The sequence below is a fragment of the Pezoporus occidentalis genome, unplaced genomic scaffold (genome assembly GCF_034315485.1).
Source record: "Pezoporus occidentalis ecotype Australia unplaced genomic scaffold, CSIRO_AGI_Poc_V1 ctg82, whole genome shotgun sequence".
Taxonomy (NCBI): Eukaryota; Metazoa; Chordata; class Aves; order Psittaciformes; family Psittacidae; genus Pezoporus; species Pezoporus occidentalis.
In genome coordinates this window covers 2411293-2432862 of record NW_026916181.1, presented here as the reverse complement: position 1 = coordinate 2432862, position 21570 = coordinate 2411293, and the positions used below count along the sequence as shown (strand labels likewise).

Below are 21570 nucleotides of genomic sequence, written 5' to 3'. Positions count from 1 at the left end.
ATTTTGCCTCCACAGTGTTTTCCCTGTTCTTCGAAGCACCTTATCTTTAAGATGTATCTCAAATCAAAACTACCCTTTCATCTACTGGAACTGATTCTTCTGGAGGGGTAACTAAAGCTCATCGCTACTCACAGAGACTGGAACAAAATCTGTTTCACTACTCCCTAAATCAGGACCTTAGGAATAATGATTTGGGGTGTTTGGATTTTTGGTGGTTTTTTTTTAAGTACCATTTCCTTGACAGAATATATCACAGTCCTGCAGAAGACAATAGTCATTCATTCCTGAATGGAAAATCCTCTCACTAAGTGAGCTCTGCATTTTTAAATAACTTTCCTTCAAGTCAAGGACCAAAAGCCACTGATGCTAGTGAGACATAAGGACAAACCCTCTGAGCATAATCTTGCTGCTGGAAGTATTCTCACACTTGGCCTTAGATACAGGTGCCTTTTTCACTCTTAAAAAGTGAACACTAAGATAAGAAATTCTCACAACTCTTCTTTACTTTGCTTATAAAGCCATCAATTTCAAATTAATAGACAGATGGGATGAAACTAACAGAAGTCGATGGAACACAAACAGAAAACCAAGAAAATGCTGCAGAATCAAAACAAGTGGAAAAGAAACTTCTCAGAGAAAAGAGATCTCCTTGAGATACTGCTATCATAATCGAGAACGGCTTTTTTACCATGGACTGTCAAGACAGCTGAGGTCTTCTGATCTCCGCACACACAGGTATATTCTCCTGTATCTTCTACCTCCAGATCTCGGATCAACAGCTCTGCAGCAGTATCTTCTTGTCTCATCCTATACTTATCACTTGGTTTGAGTGTTTTGTCCCCTTTTTTCCACTCCACTGGAACACCGACCTTGCTCAGCTCACAGTGCAGAGTGGCTGTTGCACCATCTGTGGCTTCTCTGTTCTTCAATCCTTCTTTGAAAAATGCAGGCAAAGCTGAAGGACAGCAATATGAGCAGTGAGATGCAATGCTCCAAAAAGATAAAATTAAACATCGATGCCTAATTTTCCATGTCCATCTTTTCTTGAACTGATTTACCAGTACAATAACATAGCCACGCAGTAGTCTCAATGAATTAGTATGAGCAAAGAAATGTCATAAACAGGAAAGCATTCAATGCTTGCAGTAATCTGTAGAGGTGTTTTACATGTACTCAGAGGCACAAATCAATACAAACAGAAGTAGAAAACCCAATTTCTTTTCCTATGAAATTTCAAGCAAAAAGAACAAATACTAATTTGAAATTTCTGGGGGAAAAAAAAAAAGGTTTTCTTACATGACTTTTTAAACCAGAATGGGAGGGCATTTGCTATGTTTTCACATGCTTAAGCAAACAGAAATACATTGTACATTAAAAAAATGAAACACTAGAGTTTCATTCTAAATGCCAGTTTGAAATGAAATTGTTCATTTCAATACAAACAAGGATTTTCACCTGAGCTGACATATACTTTCAAACATGTCAGTCGCAGTAAAAATCAAAGATCTCCCTAAGAATAGTCACCCCTTAGAACGTTTGGGCTTCCTTTACACAGGACAACAACTGAATGCAATGACAACTGGGCCATAGGTATAAAAGCACCTTATTGTCCCAGGAATGGAGTACAGGAATAAGATTCCAGGGAATAACCTACCTTTCAGAATTTTACTAAACTTTAATATCCCTAAGTCATAATCCCTTTGAGGCAACCCATTTTAATGGGCTTGAGAATAATGGGAAGTCTAATAAAGGAACTTCCAAGGCAAAATCAAAATGATGGATCCTAATAAAAACAGTAGCAGCAATCCTAGTTGCCTATACTCTGAGCTTGTACAGATACCTCTCTTGTGCTACGCACCCCAGCTGCACTGACACCAATGTGAGCACTTTGTTGATGTCAGTAAGCTGTGGATAAGGGTCTGATAGAAGGAAGGAGACGGTAGTGTAACCAGGTATCTCTCCAAATGAACAGAGATAACAGGATAGTTAATTTCAGGATGTGTCTTATTTTGTTTGTTTTACCATGTACTGTTAAAACTGCCATTGTCTGCTGGTCTCCGCACACACAGGAATAATTTCCAGCATCCGTTGCATCTAGATTTTGAATTATAAGCTCAGCAACACAACCTTCACGTTTCATTTTGTATTTGTCACTTGATTTGAGGGTCTTGAGTCCCTTCCTCCACTCCACATTAGCAGCAGCCTTGTTCAGCTCACAGTGCAGAGTGGCAGTTTTACCTTCTGTGGCTTCTTCATCAGTCAGTTCTTTGGTGAAAAGAGCAGGCAGAACTGCAGAGTAAATGTAATACAGACATGGCATCAAAGCTGAGAAAGCCTGACCTACAATCTACTCACTCTCATCTCCTTGAAGCTGCATGTCACTGAAGCCACAAGACCTTCATACACCAGAATTTTGTTCAAATGTCTAACATTTCAAATGAGATCTCACACTGATTTTTGATTTTTGGTCTTCTCAGTTTAAAACTTGCTTTAAAAGCAAGTCTGTCTATCTCCAAACTTAGTTGATGAGCCATCTACCCTGTACTTTATACCCCATAAAATCAAAGGGGAAAAATTAGAGGCTGCATTTCAACATGAGACACAGAGCTTTCCCTTGTTTCCCTTGAGAAAAGAAGCAGTTCTACAGAAGTGCCTGATTCATGGCACTGTCTGTATTTTTTTGTAAATAGAGCTCCTTGAAAAAGAGCAGTAACTAATGCGCTGTCAGCTTTCTACAGAGATAAAGTATATGGTTCAGAAGAGGAAGGCCAAAATTGCTTTAAAAGGGCTAGGAACAGCAAGAGCATAAAAGGCTAAAATAGTCCTTGTGTATCATCTTACATTGACAAAACTTCTAACTCTTAGGAGCTACAAGTGTAACAGTGTAAGTTACAAAAAGTAAATTTAATTCCCACTTTTGGGTCAATCCCCATGGGAAAACTTTCCGACAAGTAGCTACACAGGACTAGAGAGATTGTGTTGAGTTAGGGACCTGTACTCTGCTTATCATTTGAATATAGCACCTAGGAAGACAAATAGCACATCAAGAGGGCACCATGTGAAAGGAGAGAAAAAGAAGGAAAACAGGATAGAAAAATTAATCAGCAGGATGAAGGATAGAAAGTGTACAGGGACCAGATGAAGCAGGAGAGAAAGAGGAAGAGAGGAAAGAGAACTATACAGGTTTACTTGGAGCATGGGTGAAGAATTTCTTTTTACCATTAACTGCCAAAGCAGCTGTAGTCTGTTGATCTCCGCACACACAGCTGTAATCACCAGCATCTGCCAAATCCAAATCCCGGATCATCAGCTCCACAAAGGGACCATCCTGCTCTATTTTGTATTTTTCACTTGGTTTGAGGACCATATTCCCCTTTCTCCACTCAACCACGGCTGATTTGCTCAGTTTACAGTGCAAAGTGACTGTCTCCCCCTCTGTAGCTTCCTTGTTCACTATTTCTTCTTGGAAGAGGATAGGCAAGGCTGAAGGATGCAATACCAACAGAGAAGGAATCAGCACTATAGTAAAATGAACTGGATTTTGCTGTGAGTTACTGAGCTGTATTATACACATTTAACAAAAAATGCACTACTGCTAGATGGACACAGTTGAAAGGGGTTAAAACCTCATAGAGTAGAGAGAAATAAATTAGAGAAAACAATATACAATATAGCTGTGCTGTCTCAAAGCAAAAAAAAAAAGTGCAAAGGAATGTTCTCTAATAGAGTAGCTCTTTCACACCACACAGCCGAGAGCATGAAACCTCTAAGAAATCACGCTAACCGAGTTTTGAATGACCAACAAATACTGCCAAATATGCTAAGTTTGAGGCTTAATGAGAAACATGGGTAGAATGGTTACCATTTACTCTCAAAGCAGCTGTTGTCTTCTGGTCTCCACACACGCAGGTATAGCTCCCAGCATCTGTCAAGTCTAGGTCTTGGATAACCAGCTCAACAAAACGCCCTTCCCGTCTCATTTTGTATTTGCTATCTGGCATCAGCACCTTCCCATCTTTCCTCCACTCTACCGAGCCCGCTGCCTGGCTCAGCTCGCACTGCAGTGTGGCCGTCCCGCTCTCAGTGGCTTCCTCATTCTTCAGCTCTTTCTTGAAACGAACTGGCAGGGCTGAGAGATGCAGAATGAAAAGGGGTTGCAACCCAAGGTCCTGCTGAGATCTCTGGTCAGAGGCTGAATCATGATTTACAGTACAACTACCTAAGCCCTTATCCTTAATCACATCCTGCCTTTCTTTTCTTGTAGATGGTAAAAAAATTATCTAGTAAATTGTTCTGTAGGAATCAAAGCATGCATGATCTTGACTGGGATCATGCATACAAATGACAAACTTATTCTCATCATTAAAGGTGATGAACCCTCCCTAACAAAAATTCCCAAGGAATCTTATGTTTCCATACTAGTTCAGGAACACATACGTGCATGTTAGCACCCTTCACTTGAGGAAAGGTAAGACAATGAAACACGCACACGTTCAATAGCAGGCATAATGAAAGCTGAGTGTGGATGGGAATTGGGGAAAGAAGTGACATGGCAACATGAAAAAGTAGAAAGATGAAAAAAGTAGAAGCAGGGCATGAATGACATGATGCTGTGAGGGAACATACAGTGAGGAGGAGAATGTGAGGGAATGTACAGAGAGGAGGAGAGAAGAGACGGACAGAAACTTTCCAGAGTTTCACAGGTTATTTCTGACTTTTTACCATTCACTGACAAAGCTGCTGTGGTTTTTTGGTTCCCCACTACACATGTATAGTCTCCAGCATCCCTTAGGTCCAGATTGTGGATCAGCAGCTCAGCCACCGTGCCCTCCTGCCTCATCTTGTACTTGTTACTTGGCCGGAGAAGGGTGTGCCCCTTCCTCCACTCCACAGGGGTCTCTCTGCTCAGCTGGCATTGCAGGGTGGCTGTCCCACCTTCCACAGCTTCTACGTTCTTCAGCTCTTCTTTAACAAGCACAGAGACAGCTGAGGAATGAAGCATTCTCATTTTACTTTAGGAGCATCATTACCAACTGGTGACCTTATATGGGACGTAAAGTAGAAACAAATTCTCTTGGCACAGCTAATAAGCTCTGACCTACCTGCATATCCAGGACTCTACTTGCGCTTACAATAGCACACCATGAGTTTGGGGGGGGAATAAAAACAAAACAATGATTTTCCAATAATTAGAATATCAAAGTAATTACCCCTTCTGCTGCCCAAATCCTGCTGGTCACAGAGGAAAGCACAGAAATGAATTGCATATTCTTTAACAGAACATGTAACTGAAGCCCTTCTTTTACCTCCTGGCTTAGAGCTCACCCAAACACCTCTATCCAGAGCAGAAAGCAAAACAGTTATTTCAGAAGGAAAGAAAGATATTTTATCATATATATTTGTTTGCTATGTTTTAGCATGAAGTTATCAGCCTAGAAAACACAAAAGACCAAGCCAGAGCTGCCTTTTGTTTGTACTGATCCCTTTTCTCTGAATGTTCAGTATAAATATGCAGGAGCTAGCAGGACCATAGCAAAAACAATAAGAAATGGTCACAAGCAGGTGTCTTATTCCTACCATGGACTGTGACTTGGGCTGTCGTCTGCTGGTCTCCCGTGTCACAGGTGTATCTTCCCGCATCTTCTGGTTCTGCATTATGAATCACCAGCTCTGCCACTGTCCCCTTCTGCTTCATTTCATATTTGGCACTTGCCTGGAGTGTGGCTTCTCCCTTCTTCCACACCACAGTGGCATCAGCTTTTGTGAGTTCACAGCGTAAGGAGACAGATTTCCCTGCTTCCATTTCTGTGTTTTCCAAGGCTTGTTTGAAAAGGACAGGCACAGCTAGAAAACCAAAAGAACCAAAGATTAGAACATGCCCTCTTGACCTGCTGTATAGCAAATGGCCCATTACAGCTGTTACTTCTTAAAACCAGCCTTTTTCCACATGAGCTGAGCAGCCCTAGACCCTCCCTTGGCATCAAAGTGCACTTCATGTATGTGGCATCAAAGTTATTCTGCTTGGGAGCAGGAGGAAATCTCTCCCTCAGATGTTATCACCTCACTGTAGATTCTTGGGAATATTTTGGAGGTTTCTCTCATCTTTAATAAGGACCCCTTCATAGTCTTCTCGGCATCCTCACCTAACAAAGGCCAGGTCAGACGGGGCTTTGAGCAACCTGGTCTAGTGGTAGATGTCTCTGCTCATGGTAGGGGGGGTGGAATTGGATGAGCTTTAAGGTCGCTTCTAACCCAAACCATTTGATGATGATGATACAGCTACAGGGCTCCAAGACAACATTCATGCCCTATATCTCTCCTGCTTTCTGCTCTAGCACATACTACTTTTGCTATACTATTATAGGAACTGTATTTGTTTAAGGTCATTGGGGAGTGCAGATGGCATCTGAGAGCCTTTCAAGAGTATGTTTTGGGTAATTAAGGGGCCTAAACATTCATCAGTTCACCACCTGCAATTTGCAGTGACTGGACTTCTGTTTTCATCTTCTTATGCTCCAATGCTCCTGGTCTCCATGTCTGACTCCAGTCTTAATCACAGCCATGCAAAATAGCTGATAGGTCAGGAATTATGCAATGTAATATAGAAAATGAACCCTCTGCATTACTTACTTTTTGCTTTGTGGGAAATTACATATTTAAAATCCCAGGCATGTAACGTGAGATTACATGCGTTATATATATATAGAAGTATTTACAAGTATGCAGTGTTACCTGTGAATGCTACATATGACTTTGTAGATGACATTGCCACAAAATAACACAGAGAGTTGCTATGTGACTTTTTAAAATAGAAGACCTATTAACCAATATGTTAAAAATGTGTGGAAATGTATGTAAATCTGCCTACCATTTACTTTCACCTGAGCAGTGGTCTTCTGTTTCCCAGTGCTGCAGGTATATTCTCCAGAATCTATCGATTTGACATCTCGAATAATGAGCTCCGCCACAGTACCATGCTGCTTAAATTCATACTTCTCACTGGCATAGATAATGGTGTCTCCTTTCATCCATTTCACTGGGGTATCAGGTTTGCTGAGCTCACAGGTCAGCTTGACTTGTTTTCCTTCTTTAGCTTCTTCATTTTGGAGCTCTTGCTTGAAAAGAACTGGTGTTTCTGAAAAAGAATATTGCAAATGTTTAAGGAAACACACAAGATCAGAAATACTTTTTCTGTTTTTATTTCAGACTTTGTTATTAAGCTAGAAAACCACAGGAACGGAAAATCACTAACAAAGAGTAAGCAGATTCTGACATCTGCCTGCCAGCACTCTACAGCAGCAAAACAGAATTTGAGACCATACGCTTGTTTTCCTTTTAACCACTATCTGCACTATCAAAGACTTTGCTACTACTACTGTTGTCATTATAAACATTAGTGGCAGGTGCTGCACTGCACTGGATATGCACTATGCACATATTACACAAGCAGTGCATTGCAGAGTTGCAGGTGCGTGGTCAGAACTAGACCACTGGCACAAAAAATGTAAAACTTCTCTGAGCATAACTAACACTAGATATAAGGAGGAAGTTCTTTACTGTGAGGGTGGGTGAGGCACTGGAATGGATTGCCCAGGGAAGTGGTGAATGCTCTATCCCTGGCAGTGTTCAAGGCCAGGTTGGACAGAGCTTTGAGCAATATTGTCTACTGTGAGGTGTCCCTGCCCATAGTAGGGGGTTGGAATGAGATGATCTTAAGGTCCTTTCCAACCCAAACCATTCTATGATTCTGTAACACAGAGGACATGGGAATGAGCAAAGCACTCTCTGTCATGACCAGCAGTATTATCATTGTAAAAAAAACACACAACATAGTTTTATTCAACATGAATACAAACTTAAAACCAGCACAGAGCAAACATGGAGAGGAAAGCACAGCTGCACATGAAAGTGTCCCTGTTAAGATTCCTATGCAGGCTCTGTCACAGCCTGCATTCAGGCTTTAAGGTGAGCTAGTGTAGGAAAGGCACTTATTGGGGAAAAAACTCAATTGAAATTTTTTTCCCTCAGATCATGAAACACCCCCAGTTTCTTCCGGGCTCCTGCTTACAAATATGCAAGTCAGCTACTGATTCATTATGTTGTGTCCTGTGACTATTGGAACACTGCAGCCTATTCTCTATTACCTCTAGTTAGGGACACTCAATGTCACATGGCTACTGACTTTATTTTTTTGTGCTATTTTTGCACCTTGCTGTTCCGATGTCACCCTAGTATATACAGGAAGCTACTCAGTGTCATTTATGACTTGACATCTGCTGGTGATTTGAATCCATGTGTTTAAATCCTACATACATTCACACCCTTCACAGAGAAAGGAAAAAATGGACTGCTATGTAACATTACGAATGTGTTTTTTTTCCAACAGGAAACTGTTCTTGGCCATGGGTGAGATCCAGCTCCTACTGAAGTCAACACAGATCTTTCTATTGTGTGTAACGTGTATTTAGAAAACATCCTAGTGCTACAGAAAGATGTGGCAAATTGGGACCGTTAACCATTACCATTACATCATCAAGGTCTTCCCTTCCCTTGCACAGCAGATCTCAGCTTTAGGTTGGCTTGCTTGTGCTCTGGATAAACAGTGTGAGCAGCTTGCCTTCCTTCTTCATGTTCTGAAGTTCTGGTTAGCTATTCCAACAACCCAAATGCTTTTTGTTCACACTGAATACTTTAATCAAAGTGCAGCTTTGGATCTGCCCTTTCCCAAGTACATTATACCAGCTGCATGCAGGATACCTACTGGCCAGGCTAAACACAGCCTGTGACATTAATAACCTCCCTGTACCTGCTTCAACCTGCCCATATGAACAAGTGATTTACTCACAGAAACCCAAGCTTCTCCTCAACCTGAAGGCTAGGCAGTGACTCAAGACAAGCAGGAATGATTGTAAGATGCATAGTAGGTGAGCCCTGTTCTGACACAGCTCAGACCCAACGCTTACCTAACATGCTCATCCAACTTGTTCAGGGAACTCTTGCTTTGTTTCAGACAACAACCCTTTAGATAGCACCTCCTGCATGATGACATTCTTTGGGTGCATTACTCTTGATAAATTTGGCTGGCTAAATCAATTACCCAGACAAGTGTGGGTGTGTGAGCTCCATCCTTTTAGAAAGCCATTAGTGGAGACAGCTTCAGAAGACGATTCATCCTTCCTCTGGACTATCTCTGATGCTGGGTAGATCTCCTACTGAACTGTGCTTGGAGCAACCTGGTCTAGTGGAAGGTGTCCCTGCCCATTGCAGGGGTTTGGAGCTAGATCATCTCTAAGGTCCGGTCCCTTCCAACTCAAACCACTCATAATTCAATGATTCATTCTATGATTCTTTAGAGAGCTTAGACACTTAAATTTCACATAGTTAAAACCAGGTAAGATCAAGAATTTTCCTATTTCATATTCTGTCACCTATCTGGGTGCTGTTCCAGATAACTTCTCCTGCACTGTGATGCAAAGTCATGAGGGTTTTTTTCAGTGTAGCTTCACATTTTTATAATTTAATTTTTTTACTCTGACCTTGGTGTTAGATGATGAGTTAGGACCCAAGCCATCACTTCAACTGCTCTTACCCTTGACAGTAATAACAGCACTACTTTTAGCTGCTCCAGCCTCACACTCATATCTGCCACTGTCTCTTTCTTCTGCCCTGTGAATGACAAGCTTGGCTTCAAATCCCAAACGACTGATGTTATACTTGGAAGAATTCCTAAGGCTCTTCCCATCTTTGCACCACTTTACAGGGCTGTCTGATTTGGAGGTTTCACAGTGAAGGATCACATCCTCTCCCTCAGTGACTTCAGTATCAACCAGCTCCTTTGTGAAGATGCAGGGCTTCTCTAGAATCACATAAAAGCCATCTGAGATGTTTCAGAAGAGGTGTGAATTTTCAGATCAGAAGTAATCTGCGAGATTTACATTCAAGATTACTTGTATCAAAACTACAGATCAAGATTAACAGCAAATGATTTGATGTTCATGACTATAAAGTCCTCAAGAAGGCACAAGTCATGCCATAAAGTGTTGCTTAGTAAATGCCCAATGCCATCTGAGACAAACCAACAAGACAATATTCCTGTTGAAGAACATAAATAAAACCTCTCTCACATTTCACTAAATAGGAGCAAGATGAAGCCATGATGTTCCTAAGCCCTTTTCACTGGGAGCTGATTAGTTTGAACACTCTAACTGAACACGGAAAAGTTAATTCTGCATGAAGTGTTGAAATACAGGTTTCTCAATGCCAGTCATTTAAAGCAGGTCTCATCTCAACACTACTCTCTAAAAATAAGGCAGATAGTTCAGACTGGTCATGTAGGGTATAAGAGGACAGGTGCCTTCAGAGACCAGATATTCACTTCCAAAATAGTCTAAGACAGAGAAGATTAACAGTTCTCTGGAAGTGCTTGTCTTCTACACAGCTTATAGAAGTAAGCCTAAGCTAGATACCGATAGCCAAATTGACCAAGGTAGATCTTATCCCCCCTGGCTCAACGCTTTTAAATTCACAAAAGTCCAATAAATAAGGAGACCAAACCCTGATTTTGGTACTAGCTGTAGCTTCATTATATAAGTAATGCTATTCTTGAACATATACAGTATACATATGACTAAATCTGTAGACTTTTTGTTCTTTTTTTCACCTACCCACCTTAACCCGTGCCTATTTCTACCCATTCTTTCCTCTCTTGCGGTTTTTATGATGGAATTACCTTTAACAACCAAACTGGCAGAAGTTTTCTTATCACCAGCTTCAAATGTAATGACCCCCGAGTCCTTCAGTGAGAGTTTTTTCAATGTTAGCAAGTGATATCCACCAGGCTGAGACTGGATGTCATTAAGTTCATTGGTATGGAGAGGGGTTTTATCCAAAAACCACTGCACTTTGCTATAGTCTACAGGAGAGATTCTGCATTTGAACATGGCAGATTCTCCTGCTAACACAGTGACATCTTCCAGGTCTTCTGTTATTAGCACTTTCTGGCCTGAAAGGAACATAGATATATCAATTACTGGATTCTTCAGTTTCTAGCATGAAAATCGACATGGAAAACTCCAAGATTTCCCATGCAAGTATTTCAAGAAAGAAATACGTTCATGATACAGAAGACTGAAACACAATTCCTATGTTATTGAACACAAAAACCATTCACAGGAGGCAATTTATACAGGACACACACCAAAACAGGATGAAGACAACTTCAAAGCACCAGAACACATAGCAGAACAACTAGCCAACACAATACAAATCTAGTGTTACAGAGTTTCCCCTAATGAAACTACCTGTAAAGACGGAAAGGATGCTGAAATGACAGCATTACTGGGCTCTAAACATCACCAAGCATCCCTTCCATGACAGCCCCTCTGTTTTTCTAGAGCAAACATAACTTGCTTTCTATGAGATAGGAGCACCCAGCTGCACCTTCTTTGAGCTTAGTCCAAAAATAAATACAGTGGGAAGTGGAGAGAGCATCTGATTGCAGCTTTAGTAAAAAGAAGCAAAACAACAGCCCCCAAAACCTGCCTGTATAGATATAGATGTACACTTAATTATTAATAAATAAATAACTTCATCATTAATAAATAAATAAAACAAAGCTATCACTGTATACAAAGATAAATCTGATGTTGCTCTTACTTACAGAACTGGTACAGAGTTTTTTTTTACTTTTATCTTGAGTTTTGCTTCATACAAACATTTTTTTCACTCAGAAAAACTGGTATTAGAAACCTTCCAGAGAATTCAGGTAAATCAGATCCTGAGGCCATGATGGGGATTAAGCACACTTTTTGTTTCACAAGGCTGTTCTATCAGATGACCAGAGGTGGAAGAGCCTGCCTTTACCCCCCAGTTTTTAATAACCAACTATAACAATGAATAAGTGCACACCAACACTGCATCTCCATGTGACTATTCTTGACTTGTTCCTACTATTCTCTTCACTGTTTCATCAATTTCAGGTCTACGGTTTCTCCCAGTTGGGGCTCCAGTGAGGGAACTGTGAGGAACAGTATCAACCAAACCTCACTCCCTTCCCTTAAACATTGCCCTGCTGTTAACAGCAGCCACCACAGCTCATTTGCCACCCATAGCTTCAATTAAAAGCTGTTGGGGTGTACTTTTCAGCTGGAGATTGTGTTGTACCCTTCATCTCTAAGGTGCAGATCCCTGGACCACTCATTTACCCATCCCATCTTAAAAACTACTAACAGAAAGATGCATCAAGGGACGTGGAGAAAAACCTAGAGGCAGAATAATTTTTCCTTCATCTAATAGCAGGCACTCTGACTTATATCTATCACATCTTCATACAGGAACACCAGCCTCTCCTCACATCAGTATTTTGGGCTTCAAATCATACCAAAAGTACTTCTTGTGTAATTGCTTCAAACTGACTTGTCTGCATGTTCCTATGTTTTTGTCCTCATGTTCTGTGCAGTGTACACACATCATGAATGAGACAGAGCCAGAAATCAGTGGATTTGTTACCCATATGCTGAGAAATAGATCTGTCTACACATACGATGTTTTCTGCTGGAGGAACGGGATGTACAAACACATTCCTCTCATGCATACCTTGCACGACTAGCTTGGCCCTGGACTGGGCATCACCAATGTCGCAGGTGTAAGTGTCACTGTCACTTTTCTCCAAGTTTTTTATGGTCAGCTGCAGGACTTGTCCGTTCTGTGTGACCTCGTATTTCCTGCCAGCCCTGAGTTCAGCCATGCCTTTCCGCCAGACCACAGAGGATGCAGCTTTCTCACTCTGACACATAAAGACTGCAGTTCCACTTTCATCAGCTTTCAGATCTGAAAGCTCTTTGACAAAATAATTGGGTTTTTCTGGAAGAAGAGAGAGAGAGTGCACATAAGATTCTTCAGTAACTACAAGGTGTTTTTTCAGAGGTTTGTGTTTTTTTTTAAAGTTTTTTAATCTATGATGTTTTAGAAAACTAAAACTTGTTCTTCTATTTCCCTAAACAGGATCATTTTCCACAGGTTTTAGATATTTACTCCAGCTTTTGTACCAGTCCTATGCAAGCTTCAACTGACCTTGCACTGTGATCCTTGCTTTCGTTTTAGAGACCTCTGTCTCACAAGTGTACTCCCCACTGTCCTTGACTGTGGAGTCATGGATGATCAGAATGGCCCGTGTACCCTCTTGGTGCAAGTCATATTTCTGACTTTTTCGGATTGCTTTTCCATCCTTGTACCACCTGATGTTCACATCAGGTTTTGACAATTCACAACTCAGGCTGATGTCCTGCCCTGCTGCTGCTGTTTTATCCTCCAGCTGCTTTGTAACCTCAGTGGGTTTTTCTGAAGGGAAGAAAGGGGGAAAACAAACAAATAAACAAACAAAAAAAGGCACTTTTGACTAAAAATCATACTCACTATATGGCTGAGGTTTTTGCAATTCAAATATCCAGCAAGTTTTCACATCCCAAATGAGTCATCCATTTTGTGTTAGGAAAGGGAGGGGAAAAACATTCTTGCTCTTTACAAGATATTAATTGCAGTTAAGAGGTCTCAATGCATATCTTGATGATTACAGGAACTGAAGACTTGTCCTGATGTCATTCATTTCAGAGGATGACATTTCATCATCACTGAATTTACTAGAGGCATGCATCTCACTGAATACAGATATCTACACTACAGAGAGCAGAGGCACTCAACCCAGGACTGCTATACAGCCAGAAGTGATCTGCTAAGTGCAGGTAACAGAGTTCAAGGAACAATTTATTTTGTCCTAAATAGGTTTAACTGTGGATGATGAACTATGTTTGAAAACTACCTATTTCTTCTCTCCACTAACTACCTGAGGAGCCTTGGGTGATTGTATCTGATGCGCAGAGTCTGGGTGGTAATTGTCTGTACAATTATACTACCCAGTGTATTCTGCCATTCTCAAATATCTATAAAAGGTTTCAGCCTTGCATTTGTTTTTTAAGGAAAAATAAATCTCAGTGCTTCAAGGCTCACAGGAAAGGCTGCTATTCACTTTAATCATAACAAAAGTTTTCCTTTAAGGTTTACTGACACCTTATGAAAAGACACCCAAGAAATCAAACCCCAGAATCTTTCTGATCTCATTACCTTTCACAACCAGAGAAGCCTTGGAGGTTAGACCACGGGCAGTAAAAATGACTTCTCCAGCATCATCAAGCGTCACACTTTTGATATTTAGTGTGTATTTTCGACCCATGTTAGAGGCTTTAAATCGCCCTCCACTTTCCACTTTTTTCCCATTCAGTGTCCAGTTGAAGTCATCAATGCTTTCATGGGACAAAACACATTCAAAAGCGCAATCTTCTCCCTCCTGGATTTCAGTGTTCTTCAGCCGTTTGGTGACGCCAATGTTCAGTTCTGGAAAAAAAATGTAGGTTAATACAAGGAGAAAAGACTTCTATGATTGACATGAATAGTAGTATCAACATTTTAATTCATCACACTGGTTTATCTACTAGATTGGCAGGGCATCATTGCATTCCTTACAGATGTATTTGACATGGGAAGGATTTCTCAGACGTTGTCCACTCAGTCACCACAAAGCTATAGGAAAGGGGACATGTGAATCTCTTGGCTTTGCTCTGGAAGGCCTGCATGAAGAAGAGCTCAGTGGAGAAACTCAAGATCCAATGAGCTAGAAGGGAGAAAAGCTGTCAGAGGAAACCTTTGGGATGTTGTGTGAAGTTTTTCTCCATGCTGATAGAAGAAATGGGATGTTTGTTAGCTTGTCACCACCATACCCCCTTTGTGTTCAATTCTGACAAATTCAAAATTTATCTCGTTATCATTATAAATTTGAAACCCATGAACAATTCTCTGTCCTTCAAGAAGCCACAAGGATTAGAGGACAAGCTGAACTTCTGGGTTCTTCAACAGACAGTGGTGTTGTAATTTGTGTTCCCACAACAGGGGCTTTAAGCCACTTTTTTCAGATAATAGCTTAAAATGTGAAACACAAGCCACTCGGGGTTTGTTTGGTTTTGGGATTTCTTTATTTATTGGTTTAATGTTTGTTTGTTTGAAATTTTGTTTGTTTGCTTGTTTATTTTGTTTGTTTGGTTTAGAAATTTTTCACTCTTCTGGGAGGATTTCTGCACCTTAGGAATGTTCAGGAAGGAAAAACTCAGTACATTCTTGAGAAGTGATTGTCTGAATCACCATATATACTTCCAACAGAGAGTAACAGGGATTATTCAGACACCACTATGTTACATGAAGCTAATGGAGAAATAGTGTGAGACCAAGTGTCCAAGGCCACTCATATTTGCAGCATCCCTTGACTGGGCATCATCTACAATACTTACCCTGAACGCTGACCTTTGACTTGGCAACATCAGTGCCAATATCACAGGTGTATAAACCTGCATCTGTCTTTTCAAGGTCATGGATAAGGAGGCTCAGGGTCTTCCCAGACTGCATCTGCTCATACTTGTTATCAGACGTGAGCTTCACACCATCCTTTTTCCAAACAGGTTTAACCTTCTCTTTAGAGACTTCACATTCCAGTTTAATCATACCTCGCTCCTCACCAAAAACATCGTCCAATGACTTCATGAAGACAGCAGGCTTCTCTGAAGGTTAATGGGCAAAACAGAATAACCAGGATATTTAAATCAAGACCTTTTCAGTTGATACTAAATATTTAAAAAGAGCTTAAGTAAACCTTTGGTAATGCTTCTGGTACCAATGCAGAACCTAGAACAGTCTCACACCTCATGACTGGCACAAGTTTTAGGGAAATCAGTATTTATTAATGGGAGGATGCAAGAAAGGAGAGAGGCAGCCCATATTGCATATCATGGGTTGTGATATTCAGTGCTGTAATCATGGTCTCTCTTTTGGCTGTGCACATGTGAGATTGCAATAACTCTTTTTTTCACTGTGCTGGGCATCTGTCAGGGACATGAGATCCCGTCACAGGGCATGGCGATTGGAGATGGCATGCATGGCCTTGCAAAGGCCAGAAGGGTGGCTTTTATGAAATAGCTACTCAACAAGATAGACTACATTTAAGGAAGTCTTTGTCTGTATCATGAAAGAGCAGATGTTCTCTGGGAACACCCCTTCTCCTTGCAGTAGTCTGCACATGGAAAGGAGTCAGGTGGTTAGAAGAAATACGTGTGAAGGAAAGTAATTGGGATGTAGGTCTTTTAAAGCCAGAGAGCTGGCACTGTCTTTTTCACAATGAAGGACTTATGCAGTAGGAACAGCAGTAAAAAGCTATGCTGCACTCCTTGCTCTCATGAACATTTTTCTTCTTGCCTCTTTGACTTATTGATTCCCATTGTCTAAAATACATTTGACATGGAAGATATTGATAAAAGGAATTTTTGACCAGATATGAAAAAAAAAGAAGAGGAAATCCTTCAGACTCTCTGAGTGGATAGAGTAAAAGAGTTAAATGATTGTTAAATGGGAAGAACAAATTAGGCATGATCAGGAGGAAAAATGCAATGGAAATGAGACAGATGATTCTCCAAGCACCTTCAGGTGTGTCAACCACAATACTCAACTTGGTGTTATCTGCAAACTTGCTGAGAGTGCAGAAGAATATGTGAAGCCACAGCTACTCAGTTATGTGACAGAACTTCAAGACATATGAAGGACAGCAGCAAACTGCCTTGTTCTTGCTGCTGGAGTCCAGCTCCAGAATTGATTACTTAAAGGTGTGCCCTACCCTTAGAGGTAAACTGAAGCTCAGGTTCCTGCAGTCAAAAACCTTTAGAACAACAGTTTATAGATCATACACTATTGAAGAGACAAACAAGCAAAGGAAATTGCTCTTGAGGCTAACCTGACAAGTAAAAGGATTATAAACATTTATGGAAATTGTTGGCAGAATACCAAAACAATCTTCCTTAGAAAAATCATCAGCTATAGTAGAAACTTACACTGGAAGAAAGCCCCTATACACCTACTGCTTGGCCCCAGAGAGGTGAAGCTTATAAGCAGGTTTGCTGCATGGATATGGTAAATAATATCTCCTTTACATCTCTTATTCACACTCAGGAGGAGTGTAATCACAACCTACCTATCACCTTCAGACGCACACTCTCTGTCACTTTGTCTGACTTCATTGTCACTGTGCCAGCATCCTCAGGCTTGACGTGCTTCATTGTCAGCATGTAGCAATTGCCAATGTTCCTGATGTCATTGAAATTGTTGGTGTAGAGGAGGGTGTCATTGAGGAACCATTCCACATCCTCCTCATCATGGGAAAGCTCACAGGAGAAGACAGCAGAGCTATCTTCTTCAATTTCCACGTCCTGCAGGTGTTTGCATATTTGCACATTGCGGGCTGTAGAAAAACAAGGTGCACCATCACCACTGTTACTATAAATCAGTATTGTTACCAGAAACAGATTTCATAGTGTTTAGAGTTTATTAGGTTATTCACTCATCCCTGTGCTAGCCACTGTACGCACACAAACACATTATAACTATATCGTCCCCGACTCACTTCCAGGGAAACTGTGACACAGAGGATGCGATGAAGACAATGGTTTTGGCTACAAAGAGTAAGAGATTAAGCAGCTCATTGAGGGTTAGGGAGCAACATGAATTAAATTCTTTCCTTTCTCAGCCTTTGGCCAGAGGTTTCTCTTTGCAGCTATTCTGCTCCTGAAATGCTGTTCCTCAAGGACTTGCTAACTCAGAGGAGGGTTTAAGAGTATTAAATAATTTTGTCATTTGGATGAACCTCTGCAACACCAAATTGTTACCAAAAGTTGCTCACTGGACTTCCAGAAATGATTCTGTGGCTCACCTCCAAGTCTTGCTGAAAGTGACACTGTGAACATCTTTTCTTCCAGTTTTACCAGGGGTGAAGAATTGGCTAAAAATAGTTCCATACCCAGATGAGGTAGAATATCGTTATGAATGACAAGCACATAGCAGCTATAAAAGCCGACAGCGTCAGGAAATTAAAACCACAACCAAGAGCACCAGAATCAAAAGCCTGTAACAGTTTGACATAAGGGACATTTTTAAGTGGAAGTACCAGAATACTAGTTCCTTGGACAAAATGAAAAATAATGTGCCTTGACAAAGATGCATGAATTTCTGCCTTACCCAGATGGTGTGCTTCTGCCTGCATTTCCTACTTCATAAGAAGCGCTGGAATATCAGCACAGTGCATAATACAATCAGTTCTCTTGTGATACTGTTGCATATATATAAAATTAGCAGAAGGTAACTGTGGGAATCTACCTCTACTCAAGAAGAGAAACCCAGAGTGAAATACTGAACTATACAGACATGCAACGGGCAAGCTCCCACTGCTGCAATCCACTCCTACCTTCAACAGTGAGCGTGGCTTCAGTCTCTGCGCTTCCAGCCCTGCACTTGTAGACACCAGCATCTTCAGGCTTCACCTTCAAAATCTTGAGCTCTGCTGAATACTCTTCCCGCTTGATTTTGTACTTCTCAGAGGGCTCGATGAGCTCATGGCCCTTGAACCATTTCACAACCTTTGGAGAAGGCCTGAAGTCGCAAGACAGGATGACTGAATGGCGCTCCAGAGCTGTCTTGTCCTCCATCTTCCTGGTGATCTGGACGTGGTAATCTGCAAAGCAGGGGTGGGAAAGAAGAAAGGATCAATCTGAAGAAAAGTTTCTAATCTGTTTCTAGACATGCCTATGAATTTCATGTATGTCATTCACAACTGCTTTGTGAACCATTCAGATTGTACTACAAGTTTCTCTTACGGAGCTGATGTGCTGTGAAGTTAAAATGGCATGATGATCCATAAGAAATGCTGGGTTCTATAAGACAATGCTGTATATTAACTACCAAATGCATGGTCCAGTTCTGTTCAGTGCTTACTGAATTGTTCTCTTATTGAAGCTTTTATTCAGGTAAGGGCAAATTAAAAACAAAACAAGGACTTCAGGACATGATTGGAGATTTTTACTGTGGTGACAGTGGAAGATAAAAAGCCCTAAAGCTTTGTCCCAGATCAAGTCAATGACAAAGTGGATTAAGTAAATGAGCTATCAAACTTGTCTAGTTCAGAAATAAACTCCCCTGGCAAATTTCATATACTTTGTCCTCTTTGGTAAAGTCAAAAAGAAAAAAATAAACCAAAAATTAATTCTAGCTCAATAGATTTGAATACCAGACACACCAAAATCATTTAATGAGATCCCTTCCTAAAACATTGCTTCATTGAGTGCATCCAACATTGCCCCCAACAATTTGTAATTAGGAAATAAGCAGATCTTCCAGGCACACAGCCTGGAAAACACCACCCAGCAGACCCTCCACATTAGACAGTAGGTATGAAAAATTATTTTGCAGGGACTATAGGAAGGAGCATCTTTCATGATCTAAATCAAGCCAGGGCATATGACATTACCTCTGACAAGCAGGTTTGCTGTGGATTTTGATTTGCCAATGGAGAACTGAATGACGCCTGTCATATCGGTACTTGTTTTCAGTATTGTCAGCTTGTGGATGGTACCTCCTTGATACATGATGATGTTTCTGCCTGCCTGTAAGACTTTTCCATGTAAATACCATTTGGGGGGCTTCACAGATGGAATGGATATCTCACATTCAAAATTGGCTTCTTCAGGCTCAGTCACATCTTCATCACACAGCTCCCTTACAATATTAATGGCTTGCTCTGGATAGAATGAGAAAGAAGGGATTTATGAGTCACAAAGGAACTCTGCCATTATCAGCCCACACACTCATGCCACCTTTTCTGCATTTGAATACTGCACTTATTAGATTGATAGGCCTTAAAACAGCCTTTTTAATATAAAATCAAATATATATTGCTGGTCATAGGTCAGACATTGAGACTGTGACACTGCCTCAAGAGAATCTCCATCTACTGATTTCCAGTCCTATTTCTAATGCCACCTTCCTGTCCTTTATCAAACACTTGGCACTATAAAATAGACAACAAGATTCATTGGAATGCAGATGTTGATAGTAGAAAAGATATTGGTGAGCTACTGCAACTTTTCTACAACAAACTTTCTTCAATACATTTCATAAACTTCTCTGGAACAGAAATTTCACCACATTTCTTATGAAACTATATAGATATCAATTTTCCTGGTCGTTCCTGATTTATAATTCTGAAAGAATTCATTACCAATGGATTTCAGAATAAATCAACATTGAATCAAAATACTTTCAAAGTGTTATTGTTTTTTCAAAGTAAATGACAAGTATTTTTTGAATTGGCCAATCCTCCTTCCAGTGCATCCTATTGAGAAAAAAAAAGTTTGCTACCTTCAACAAAGAAATTAGCACTGCTTTTGTCATCAAAGGCATCACAAGTGTATACGTCCTCATCTTCATAATCTGCATTGTTGATGATGAGTTTCCGATAGACATCATCACTCACGATTTCATATTTGTCACTAGGGTGAATTTCAACGTCCTTTTTATACCATCGAACTTTGGCATTGGCGCGAGACACCTGGCACTCCAGGAATCCCCGATGCTTCTCAAGAACAATCTTATCTCGCAAAGGCTTCACAATTTTTACAGGCAGCTCTGAAAGGAGTAAAAATGATGGAATAAGAGGTACAGTTTCCATGAAAGGTGCCAATCAAAAGCTTCATTAGCTGTATTTCTTTTGTACTCAGTTATCTGGGACAACAAGAATTCTCACTGTGCTAAGCACTCAACTAACACACAGCAAGTACACAAGGAAAATTTTTAGCCATGTTTTACCACTTGAGTGACTGAACTGTAGAGATAATAGGTAATTTACTCAACGCTACACAGCAGTGTTATGGCAAGGACTGATCTTGGATTTTCTGAGCTCCTCAATGTTTTAATTCAAACATCTTCCTTCTCTCTGTCTCTACCACACTGTTTAACACCAAAACCAAAAATAATAGCAAAAAATGCTGTGCTCTTTTTAAACATACACCAGAAAAAGGAAATGCAGGAGAAAGTCAAGATACAGCTTTTTGTCCCTTGAAGTTCAAACATGACTTTTAACACTTTGGGTACAAAAACAACTTCCTGATAAAATAAACTGTGTTTTTTAGCAGAAGTAAATTCCCAGGCTGATATTTAACATGCAGTAAGATAGGCAGGAGTTTTTGCTTTCTCTGAAAGCTCTAAGTGTTGGTTAACCTTCTTCACTTTAAAAGTGAGGGAAGTTGTTTGGTTTGTGACATATAAGAGCATAAGCAGTACTAGCATGAAAGATACAATTACCTTTTACTGTAAGCTGAGCACGAGATTCTGCCTTTTCTGCTACAAATTTGATTTCTGCTGCATCTTTAACTTGGACGCACGTGTAAGTCAGTGAATAGGTCTTTCCTGAGAAGAGATGCATAACCAGACATAGTTTCACCCAAGCAAACAGCTTCGCTCTCCAAGATATTTTGCCAGGTTGAGCACCACCCATCTGGTTTCAGCATCACCACCTGCTCTCATGGCAACAAGTCCTACCATTCCCCTATGTCTACATCCCTTCATCAAAGGATAACCCAATGTCAACCCCTCCAAGGACTGGTAGAATGTGAACCTCACCACCATTGGGACAGTACTTGAAACAGAAGGATC

General features: G+C 40.6%; 2 protein-coding genes across 2 annotated transcripts in view; one reads left to right on the top strand and one right to left on the bottom strand.

Moving 5' to 3' along the window:
* LOC134156151 (5-beta-cholestane-3-alpha,7-alpha-diol 12-alpha-hydroxylase) overlaps positions 1-21570 on the top strand; it is a 540007-nt gene that overhangs the window by 111198 nt on the left and 407239 nt on the right. The gene's annotated exons all lie outside the window — the stretch shown is intronic.
* Positions 1-21570, bottom strand: part of OBSCN (obscurin, cytoskeletal calmodulin and titin-interacting RhoGEF) — a 181290-nt gene that overhangs the window by 104780 nt on the left and 54940 nt on the right. Inside the window, exons 26-43 of the mRNA XM_062603989.1 lie at positions 21220-21324; positions 20278-20544; positions 19388-19657; positions 18329-18595; positions 17063-17329; positions 15336-15602; positions 14119-14388; positions 13072-13338; positions 12595-12861; positions 10730-11002; positions 9590-9856; positions 6869-7135; positions 5578-5844; positions 4723-4986; positions 3863-4129; positions 3220-3483; positions 2023-2289; positions 689-955 (exon numbers count right to left, since the gene is read on the bottom strand). Coding sequence (XP_062459973.1) covers positions 689-955; positions 2023-2289; positions 3220-3483; positions 3863-4129; positions 4723-4986; positions 5578-5844; positions 6869-7135; positions 9590-9856; positions 10730-11002; positions 12595-12861; positions 13072-13338; positions 14119-14388; positions 15336-15602; positions 17063-17329; positions 18329-18595; positions 19388-19657; positions 20278-20544; positions 21220-21324 — 4650 coding nt within the window. The remainder of the gene's footprint in view (positions 1-688; positions 956-2022; positions 2290-3219; positions 3484-3862; positions 4130-4722; positions 4987-5577; positions 5845-6868; positions 7136-9589; positions 9857-10729; positions 11003-12594; positions 12862-13071; positions 13339-14118; positions 14389-15335; positions 15603-17062; positions 17330-18328; positions 18596-19387; positions 19658-20277; positions 20545-21219; positions 21325-21570) is intronic.